This window comes from Ananas comosus, linkage group 24 (assembly GCF_001540865.1).
Source record: "Ananas comosus cultivar F153 linkage group 24, ASM154086v1, whole genome shotgun sequence".
In the NCBI taxonomy this organism is placed as follows: domain Eukaryota; kingdom Viridiplantae; phylum Streptophyta; class Magnoliopsida; order Poales; family Bromeliaceae; genus Ananas; species Ananas comosus.
The window spans coordinates 2063547-2075684 of NC_033644.1; the positions used below are offsets into that span (position 1 = coordinate 2063547).

General features: G+C 35.1%; 1 protein-coding gene across 1 annotated transcript; it reads left to right on the forward strand.

The window, feature by feature from the left end:
- On the forward strand, positions 821–8019 carry LOC109728760. Its single transcript, XM_020259281.1, has 7 exons — positions 821–1207; positions 2347–2970; positions 4582–4754; positions 5634–5872; positions 5953–6152; positions 6805–6930; positions 7673–8019. The coding sequence occupies exons 1-7, from the start codon at positions 1043–1045 to the stop codon at positions 7769–7771; spliced, it is 1626 nt and encodes a 541-aa protein (XP_020114870.1). The 5' UTR covers positions 821–1042; the 3' UTR covers positions 7772–8019.

A 12138-nucleotide genomic window follows, 5' to 3' on the forward strand; every position in this document is an offset into this window, starting at 1 on the left:
AAATGCATAGGAGCTTAATTCGTGGAATAAAAAATAACTACAAGGGCTTTTTCGCATTTGGCCCTCTCAATTTTTTTTTTTTTTACAAATGGTTATAGCAAATTTATATTTATATACATGTCCCTCTTCTTGCCATGGAGTGCCACATTGGCATTTTTAAATTCAACACAGTAATTGAATCGTCGTTTTTATATTCACACTATAGTCTCTCTTTATTAACTACTTAGGGAGGATAAAAAATACAAAAAGTAATACGGTGATCCAATAACCATTTTTAAATAGGGCTTTTTTAGCATTTGGCTCCCTCAAAATTTTTTTTACAAATAGTCCCATCAAATTTATAATTACAAATTTGACCTTATCCTCGCCATGCAGGCGTCACATCAGCGCCACGCAAGTTGGAGGGGTGTTAAGTTGAACACGGTAAATCATTCGTCATATTCAAACACGGTGAATAATTTACCGTATTCTATACTTATATTTTCCATTTAGACACGGTGAATCATTCACCGTGTTTAACTTAACAAACTGGTCCAACCCTGCTAACATGGCACTGACGTGGCGTCTACGTGGCAGGGCTAGGACTATTTTTACAAATATAAATTTGCTGAGACTATTTTAAAATATTTTTTTTTAGGAGGCCAAATACAAAAAAAAAAAAAAAAAAAAAAACAAAACAAAACACGGTTTAAATATGGTAATTAAATTATTATATTTAACTTAAAATACCATCTATATGTTAAGATTATTTATTCGTAAACCATTTTCGAGGAGGTTAAATGCAAAACAAAGCCCCAACAATAACAAACAAGAAAAAGGATTGTAACTTCAGTAGGACAGGCGTGTCAATCTCCTGCTCCCTCTCACCGACCTCCTTTTTCTGCGATCAAAGTTTTTCTTTCGCCCCTTGGAACCTTCAAAAGACAATTTCTCTTCCTCCTAATAAATAAACTCCTCTATATTGCATTTAATTATTATATACACATCATCAACACAACAAGCAAAAGAAGAAGAAGCAGAAGAAAAAGAAGAAGAAGGAGAGATGGGTGCTTCATCTTCCACCCAGCAGCAGTCTTCCTCCCAATCCCAGGACCACCAGCAGCAGGAGGAATCGCTGGCTGCCTCCACCGGATCCCTCCCCACTCTCCGGGCAGCCTTCTCCAAACTCTCCAACCCTAACTCCACCATCCCCATCCCTTCCCTTCAGGTACTACTCAATAAATAATCTCAAAACCCCCAAAACTCCAAGAACCTACAAATTAATTAATGCTGTAAATTGAATTCAAGATCAAAGTCATTTTTTATTTCTCAACATTGAAATGAAATGTATCAAACCACCCAACCAAAATGCTTAAGCATAGTTATTATTATCTGAGGCGTATCTGACCGAGTTTATTACATGAAATGTTATTTTCCGAGCGACGAAAACAAACAAGAAACGAATTGTCCTTAAATTTATTCTGAACAGAAGATCTCATTTCTAAACGAATTCAACTGAATTCTTGTAATTTCTAGTGAATTACATTCAGATCTGCTGCCGAAACAGACTGTGGAGTATTTGAAATTACCAAAGCCAGAAGTTATAAATTTTTAATGAATTCTACCTATGCATAAATTGAATGAGTGGCATTTCTTAATTGAAGATCAGAGTCTTTGTTCGCGATCAAGACAATCAAAGTTTTCTTCTAAGATTTTCTACTTACTGGGTGGCTCTAGAATTTTCCAGAATTGGAATTATTCCATTTCTTGAAGCATGAATTAATGGAAATTTCAGTTCGTTCGGAATGATTTGATTAGATTTTCTCTCTATAAAGATGAATTTGATCAAATTCGGTGAGAATTCGTTTGCTTAAGTATTACTTTATCAATGACGCTCAAATGACATCTCTTATTATGAAATAAGGACGGATATATTATGAAAACAAACATATTGAAATAAAATCTCATCTTTTACCGGTGGAAAAGCGAAATAGAATTTATTGAAGTCTAATTTATGTCAAACAAACAAATTTCGTTTCTAAATGAATTTTCAACTTAATTTTTATCATTTAAATTCCATAGAATTTCATTTAGATTTGATGCCAAATGGAGTCTTAATTGTTAGGCCGACAAGACATTTTACTCAACCATTGAAATGATCAAATCTTACAGACTTGATGCATTGATATAATGTATTAATAGACCATGATATTCGGTTTATAGTATCTTCAAGTGCTCCTAACCATTTCTAGTCGTAGTTATTGTCAAATCAAGCAATTGAGTTTTGATTTTGAGAAGGAAGAATTTCGGTCCAGATCCTCTCAGCGTAGCCAGTGTAGCCTAGTCTGACTCGTATGTTCTTCTCAGGAAGTGTTCTCTACAAACACCACATCGTTTTCTTCGGAATCACTTGCAGTACCCGACCAGTTTCCGGAACTAATTCGCCACCTCGGTCCTTCCATAGTCTCCCTCTTCTTTGCTCCCGGCGACGGCGGATTCAGTTGGGTTGGTTTCTTGAGAGGCTATAATCGCTGCTGTGCGAGAAAGCCCCTGTCGCAGTCCATTAATATGCTATACAAGCTCTACTCTACAGCCTCTAGGGAAGCGGGTCTTACATGCAGTTTGGAGTTTGACTCTGATGATGATGATGATTGTGGAAAGGTCAGTGGATCTTTTGGGTCGAGCGATCTACTCATGTTTCTGTGGATGTGTTGGATTATGATGCACTGTTTGAGGATCACGAAGCAATCCAAGGGGGAGAAGGATGTTTTGGTCCTGCTGGATGTGACCCATATGATACTGTCAGCGTTAGTTTCATGTAATGTGATAGGGGATGATGCGGGTATTTGGAATTGCGATTTCTTGGGTCTAGAGAAGGCTATTCCTGTGCAGAAGCTTCAGACATGGGTCTTGACAACTGCTTCCGGTCTGGCGAGCAGCCTTTCACACTATGTGCATCAAAAAGTTCGAGCTTGTGCTGCTTCTTCCGAGGTTTGTGGATTCATTCTTTACCATTTCATGTGCCTACTTTTAAGGGATAAATAATGTGGAAATTGAACCACCGAGTCCTAGTTTGGGAATGTGGTGGCTAAACACGCCCACTTTGATGCTTTAGAGCATTCAAAAACCCGAAAGTGCTATGTAGTTTCCCTCCTCCGATGCTAGAAAGTAGTGGTGGGAACTGCCCCTAGATAAGCATTGGCAGTATGCTTCTTTGGTTGTAGTTCCCACAGCTATTTTCTAGCATTGGGGGGAGCTCCAAAGTGTTTTCGGTTTTTTTTTTTGTTCAGTAAGAAGACGTATCATTGAAAATAAATCCAATATCTTGCTGTGGTCATTGCTAAAAAGATGTTGAAAAGATGTTGGTGGTTTCTCATATAATTTACTTCCATTTGTTGCTTGGCCTTTACACTTTAGATTTCAAATCTGGTAGATAGTACCTCAATCATACAAGGAAAAAAAAAGAAGAAGAAAATGCCTTGATGAGGACAAAGATTCCTGTGCCTTGATATGCCGCCATTTGCACATTTTATCTGTGCACATTATGTCTTGGTACATTGTGGGTCGCATCACTTGTCGGATGCCCTTAACATGAGTTGGACACATTGGGTGCTTTTTGGCACACAACACACATGCTCGGCATGATAAGGGTTCATAAGTGGTTTTTCGTTATATAATTTTCTTTCACGAGGATTATAGTATCCTGCCTATACTCTATTGGCATGGTACGACACTGATCGTGTTGACCTGTGATGACAGAATGAGCAATACTTGACCACTAGAGTTTTCATTAGTATTTATAAACAATGTACAAATATAGTCATGTGACAGTCATGTGACTCACTAAACCAATAATACATAAAGAAAATACAAATAAACCCTAACTAGGCTAACAGATGGTAATCGTTTCATTAATTGTTTAATAACACAACCAAGCAAGATAATGTAGGACTAACTTGTTAAAATGCACAGCATCCTGCATTTTCTTTGCACGATGAATCTCTTTAATTTGACCATATTTATTTTAATTTGTTAAAAAAAGATTGATACTTCGTAGAAATTTCATGTACCTTACGTAGGCATTGATAGTTATTGCCTCACCTATTTTCCTTAGATAGGGTGTTGTACATGCTCTCTCTGTCTCTTGGATTTCAGAAAGGATCAATGTAAGTTAGATTGAATATTTGTAGAGAAGTTTTTGAAGAAAGTCAACAAGGCCATGCTCGCAATAAGAAGAATGTATGAGCACCGAATTTATATCGCTTCCACTTAAAATACTCCGCCACATACCAACACCCCACCCCTCACCCCCCCCCAACAACAACAACAACAAAAAAAGGAAAAGGAGAGAGAGAGAGAGTATCAAGGGACCTCTCCGCAGTCTAAATCTCATACTTAGATGTAACTCCCCATGCATACATTTCCAAACATCATTTGTGCTTCCTGGTCTTTTGGACAGATCGCTTGCCATCATTAGAGGTTGTTTTCGTGTTTAATTGTTCAACTCTGACATAATCCAGAATATTTCTTGTGATTTACATGTATATGGGTCATTAAAGCAACTTCTTAAAATTCTGACTGGATAGTTGTTGTTTCATGCAGGAAAATTCTGATGACATAGCAACCGTAAGTAATTCCTCAACTGATGTTCATGATGCTTATCTTCTAACAAGAGCGAGGGCATGGGCAATCTCCCTCACCCTTAGAAGTAACTTGAGTGAAGAATTTTTAGGCGCATCCTTCTTCGGGATGGGCCTGGAGAACCTTCTTTATAGGTAGGCTATAACTTCATTTACATATTTTCTGGTTACTTTGATCGTTCTATAGAAACTCATTTTATTCCTAGTTTTATGTCTTTCCTAGTTTCTTTTCTACTTACAAGCCTGCAAGAACATCTTGATAACGGTGATGACTCGGCCCTTTCTTTTTGTCATTTAGTGCCTCCCAACAGTGCGCTGCATATGTCACAATATACAACCTAGGTAATTTAAGTAGCTGGAAAATATGAATTGCTCTCAATATGATTCAAAGATACCATCTAGAGTTCAAATTATTCTTGTCAGGTGATTTTGAAGACTAATTGCTTGGTAATATAGGGAGTATGACGATAATATGTTTTGTAGATCGTTATTGGAGATTGTATGATAGTGATGTTGGATTATCATCTGTTAACTCTACATTTAGCAACAGTAAAATGCCTGTGTACTAGTTCCATAATACTTTGTTAGACTTAAATTAAATCGCAATAAAATCATTGTATTAATGAGACAGTAATTATTTGTTTGATAGGGTAGATCACTTTAGTTTAGAAGTGTATTTCTAATATTTTCACATGTTTCTTAGTTGCACTTTCTAAAAGCTGAGCTTTTTCCTTTTTTTCTTTTTGTCTGTATTATGAATGCAAACAAGCAAGACATAGCACCTAATAAATTTCTACGTGGTTAAGTTCCCAGGATTGCCGTTATGATTGAGATTATATCATCATCGCACAAGAAGAGATCATCATGAAGTGGCTTCATATGCTGTTTTAACTGTTTATGCATCAATTTTGTCTCGTGAAGAGAGGCGTGCTCTTATTCTGTAGACTTGCCAAGTGAGATGATCACTGCTGTGGAAACTAGTTTCTCATTATCCTTTACCATATATATTTGCAGGTCATCAGTTCACGGAAAGGGATTGAGCAGGTTCTGGTCCTGTGTCGAAGGATACAACGGACCCTTACTGATTTTGCTGTCTGCAAATTCAGCAGATGCCGATGAGGGTGGCACTAGCGGTCGAAGATGGGTGATTGGTGTGCTAACTGAGCAGGGATTCGAAAACAGGGACACATTTTTCGGGAGCTCTGGATATCTTTATGCCATCCACCCCATTTTCCATGTACTCTCTCCGTCTGGTATGTAAACAGCAGGATGATTTTAACCTTTTCTCTTAATACCACAAAGTTAAGTTAATGAAGATATTATTTTGAAGCAGGAAAGGAGCAGAACTTCATGTATTGTCACCTGCATCCGACTGTAAGAGTATATGAACCAAATCCAAAGCCCTTTGGCTTGGGATTCGGTGGGACGATAGGGAACGAGAGGATTTTCGTAGATGAAGACTTTGCTAGAGTTACGATTCGCCACCATGCAGTTGACAAAACCTACCAGCACGGCTCTCTTATTCCCAATCAGGTCAGACTCACATCTGTGGAGTTCTTACAAAAATAATTTTTTGGTTCTCCTTCTCTTCTCTAAACAATTGGCCTTTATGGGAGTTCATATGCTCGTTGCTCCTGACTTATCAACTTGCATATACCCGTTGTTAAAGAAGGTATTTGAGTGGTGTTGAATATAAATACTAAAAGCACTGTTTTCTTATAGCTTAAACTATTAGAGAACAATGGTTGTTTCTTATTCTTTAATATAGTATAAGAGCAGGAGATTTTGAGTTCGAGTTTCGTTAGGCTTCTAGCGTTATTTAATTTCCTCCCATTTAATTCATGCCAACCTCTTAGACTTATCACAAAGCCTTTAAGTCCAGACGTGAGGGATAGTGTTAAATATACATATTAAAAACATCGTTTTCTGGCAGCTTAAGGTATTGAAGAACAACGGTTGTTTTATATAGTAAAACAAGTGGAAATTGAAATTATTCACGCCATCGAATAAATGTTGTTGGTATTTATGCTGCCTATGCTTATTTGCAATGTGCAAACTTCTGATGTATAAATGCATGTCATGCATAAATCTCCTTCATGAAGTTTAAGTATACGGTGCAAACAAAATTGAATGAGGTTCATGACAATACGGCGTTTATCAAATGCATGTCGAATCTGCAATGTAGGGTTTCTTGCCTGTTGAAGCTTCAATAGCAGAGGTTGAAGTATGGGGTTTTGGCGGAGAAAGAGCGAAAGAGAAGCAGGATGCGTATAAGAAGAGAGAAGTGCTCTTCTCGGAGCAGCGAAGAAAGGTTCAGATTTTGAAGTTTGATTTTGATTTATAGTGCCTCTTTGGCCTTGGCTGAATGGAAAGCTTCTAGCCTTCTAGAAACTAGATGTTTGGCCGACAAACATAGAAGCTGTGCTGCGACGCTAAAATGAGCTTGTAGCTTCAAAAGGCAGAGCCTCTTAGCTGGTGCTTCTGCTTCTTTCGCATACAAATTTGCAGATATTTTAGTGAATATCCTTCGAACAAAACTATTAGGGATGCAAACATGGCGGATCTTTGGCGGGTCGGGCCGGTTCGGGCTGGAGCTCCACCAACCCGGATCCATTTGCATCCCTAAACACTATTGCAGAAGCTTCCAACTAGGCCAAAACAACCTTGAATATTTGCCAATTCGCACGTGATACTTGTTAAATATAAAAATGTTTAAACACCGTTCTCTAACAGTTTAAGCTTTTAGAGTACAACGGTTGTTTCATATGGTATCAGAGCAGGAGGTCCTAAGCTCGAGTCACGCCAGGCTCCTAGCATATTAATTTCCTCCCATTTATTTCAAGCCCACGTCATGGGCTGATTAAAAAGTCTCGAGCCCAGACGTGAGGGGGAGTGTTAAATATAAAAATGTTTAAACACCGTTCTCTAACAGCTTAAGCTTTTAGAGTACAACGGTTGTTTCACAATAGAGTACAACGGTTGTTTCACAATAGAGTACAACGGTTGTTTCACAATACTACGTTAAATTGCATGCTTCGAATTTTTTGCGGCAGGTTGATCTGAAAACTTTTGCTAGCTGGGAGGATTCCCCTGAGAAGATGATGATGGACATGGTGTCGGATCCAAACCGAGTTCGTCGAGAAGATCGCTGATTGGGAAAGAACTGAAACCTCGGACACCATTTTGGCGTAAAATGACTAGTTTACTACTGTATAGAAGTTTCCACCATCAGATTTTTGGTGTCAGATTTTTGTTTGAGGCCTATTAATCTGATCAACTAACTGTTTTTAAAGATTGTGTTGTATCTAATGTTGTTGAAGCTTTAAAAAGTTCAGTGAAAATGTATGTGCAAGAACAGTAAGGAAAGGTGAATGAATCATAGCATTTTATATTATTTAAACTGGGCTATCTTTCTTTTTTTCTTTTTTTTTTTAATTTCTTTTCATTTTCTGGGGAATTAGAGTATTGAATAGGTTCTCTGAATCATCCGTGCCTCTATTTTGTAGGGGTATCATATTGATTTGTACGATTTTTACTGGATTTTTTTAACGTATGTAACACTTTTGTTTCTAATAAGGAAAAATTTTGATTCTTGCTGTAAATAACTTTTTTGTGTTTTTTTTTGTCACTCATTGATTAAAAAAGTAAGTCAAAAATTAATTAAGTATAAAATAGTTATTTTGTTAAGAGAATCTACTTATCTTATCCATTAGACAGTGCAATACATATGTAAAAATTTGGGGACTCAAACTGTTTAAATTAAAAGTTAAGGATAAGTTATTAATTATATCAGGATAGTACAGAGAATCTTCATACATTCTACTTTCTTTTTTTTTTTCTATTGATAAATCTAATATGAAAATATGATCACCATCTCTTTTCTGGTTATATTTTGAGATAAATAAATAACCTCTCTAATGATAAATTTCGCATAATATATATGGGACTGAATAATTTATAAGCAAATCAAAAAATAGAGGTAAGTAAAATATTACAATTTAGTTCCCACGAGCCATAAAGTGTATCACTTTACTACTCTATACTTATAAATTTTAGCACTTACAGCTTTATTTGATGTTAAATTCTTAAGGTTAAAAGGGGAAAAAAAAAAAAACTATAGTTAGCAAAGTGAAACGCTTTAAATCATAGGGCGGTAAAGTGAAAATATGCAAAACTATATAATTTGGAACCATCTAAGGGGTAAAAACCTAATAGAACCAATAATTTTGTATTATTGGAAGTATAGTAGTTTTGTTATATATATATATATATATATATATATATATATAGGATTAAATGCGCACAAGTCTTTGCAAATATAGTGAATTGCATTTGTATTCCTAAAAAGTTAAACTTTTATATATTGTTCCTGCGAAGGTTCTAATATTTTTAAATTTGTCCAAATAAGTGAAATGTCAATTTTGCCATCACAAATATGTCCCTACAAAAACCACAACAGTATAATATAAGATGAGTAAAAATGTAAAGTTATCTTATAAATTAATCAGGATTAAATATTTAACCTATGGTTAACTAAAATTTTCTAACTGATTGTAACGGCAAAAATATTTTTGCAAACATTAAGACTTTTGCAAGGATAGACAGAATTATGCTACTATACTATCAATAGTACCAAGCCCTTGGTACTATTGAGTTTTCGGTCGTTAGATGACTAGATGTGCCGTTAGGATGATAGTGGTCCTGATTAAATTGATAGTAGTTCCCTAGGGTTGAGTGGGTGGTTGGTTTAATAGTATAATCTAACGGTGGAAATAATCAAAGGATAGATCTAACGGTAGAAAACTCAATAGTACCAAGGACTTGGTACTATCGATAGTATAGTAGCATAATTTGGGGACTCAAACTGTTTGCATTAAAAGTTATTTTGTTATTTTGTTAAGAGAATCTACTTATTTTATCCATTAGAAATTGCAATACACATGTAAAAATTTGGGGACTCAAACTGTTTACATTAAAAGTTAAGTTATTAATTATATCAGGATACTACAGAGAATTTGGTCAACCCGGACCCGAACCCGAAAACCAAATTAAAATCCGTATCCGGACCAGAACCTGGCGGGTTTCAAAAATCCATACCGTTAAATAAAAATCTAAAAGCTAAAAATTATTAAATATTTTATATATATATATATATAATATAATATATAATATATATATATTATATATATATATATATTATATATATATATACTAGTTGAATGTACTTGCAAATGCACGTAACAATTAATTATTATAATATATTTCAAACCAATATAAATGTGTACATTATATAAATCCAAATTTTATAATAAAACTACATTATATAAATAATATATTATATTTTATTAGAAATATTTCTATTATGTGTTCTTTTTTTATATACATCGAACATTTTTATATACTTTTTGATTTTTGATGAATTAAATTTAAATATGTGTTTTAAACTAAAAGCATCAAAATTTAATTTATATTTATTTTCAAATTTTAAAATTTAAGATTGATCCACTGTAATAAAAAAATTAATTGTTAATTTAAATTTGATATCAAAAATTAAATTTAATTCATAATTTAAACTCAAATTTTAATGTAAAATAGATAAATAGGAATGCTTTTTTTTTTTACAAATTGATCATAGCAGTTTGTTTTTATTTGAGGTTTTTTTTAACAAATTGATTATAATCGTTCGTAGGATTGAATTTATAGATAGATAGGACTATTTTTTAATAAATTGATTGTTCTTATTTGAGATTTTTTTTTTAACAAATTGATCATAAGCATTTGTAGAGAATAGATTTTTATATAGTAGAGATTTAATAGATTGATCATAACCGTTCTTATTGATTTGAGATATTTTTAAAAAATTAATCATAACCATTCGTAGGGAATATTATTTTTTTTAGAGATTAATTATAACCGTTTATTTTTATTTGAGATATTTTTAACATATTAATCATAACCATTCGTAGGTAATATTATTTTATTTCTTTTTGGATTCCGTCTGTCATTGTCGGAATTCCTATACGCTTATATATATATATATATATATATATATAATTTATTCGGGTTCGGGTCGGGTTTGGATTCGGATCAGGTAAATACAAAATCTATACCCGTATCCATATCCGTCGGGTTTTTATTTTCTATATCCATAACCGAATCCATATCCGTTTAGCTCGGGTAAACCGCCCCGTTCGAATTCGGATAATATTTCGGATATCCATACCCATTGACATCCCTATCTTTTATCCAACGGCTGAAAAAACTCGATAGTAACAAATGTTTGATACTATCGATAATATAGTACCATAAATCTATATATTATATATATATATGAGTCCGGTTATTATATTATCGATAGCACCAAAGACTTCGTGGTTTCGAGTTTATCACCATTAAATCTAATCTTTAGTCATTTTTAACCGTTAGATAATAATATTCAACCAATCACCCACTCAATCTTTTGAGATCATTATCCAAGGGCCGAAAATCTAAATCTAATAGTTCGAATCGCATCGTATTATTAATAGTATAATAATAGCCTAATTTATTATATATATAGAGAGAGAGAGTACGGGAGTTATATATATATTTTTTTACATTATTATTCTGCATGGTTTTGTGAGAGATCGATGGAGCGGCCGGACGAAGTGCGACAGCCGTGCCTAATGGTGGAGTGCAGAAATCCGCGGATGCAGGGCTACGGCGGCCCGTCGTGGGGGCCAGACTGCTTAATACACGTGTGGCTCGGCCCGGTCGGCTCGGCGAGAATTCCCTGCGCCCGCATGCCGACGACGGCCGCGCAGACCAGGGCATGGCGCCCGCTGTTCGTGCTGCCGGTCGACCGCGCGCTGAGGCACGCCAGTCTGGAGGTCGAGGTCGTCCGCCACAACGTCGTGGCCGACGTCGGGACCTCGTCCCGCCAGCTTCTCGTCGGCCGGGGCACCCTCAGGAACGTCGGCAAGTGCCTGGCCAGGACGGCGGAGACGACCGTCGTAGGGCGGCTGGATCTGCACCGTTGGATTGGCGATCGTCCGTGGCTAGAAGGCTCGGTAGACATGTCCATCTGGTTGGCTGATCTTCCTTTTCATTAGGTCTTAAGATTTTATCTTTTTTTTTTTTTTTTTTTTTTGTATACATTTTAGTTTGTTTTCTATAGTTTAAACAGCGCACTTTAGCGTAGCGCTGCGTGATTTTTATTTTTGTATTTTTTAACGTAACGTACGGATTTATATTTATACTGTTAAACAAAACAACACATATATATATATTATATATATATATATATATATATAATATATATATATTATTTAATATAATATATATATATCATCAGATATAGAGGTTTTTCTATTCCGTTTAATAGTAGAGGCTTAATTATAATGAATTTTTAAGCCACACGGGGTAAAGTTTTTTTTTTTTTTTTTCGACTTTCATATCTATTTGTATTTGACATGTTTTGATTTTGACTTTCTATGTGTAGTTGCAAATTTATTTCAGAATGAAAAATAATAATCAAACT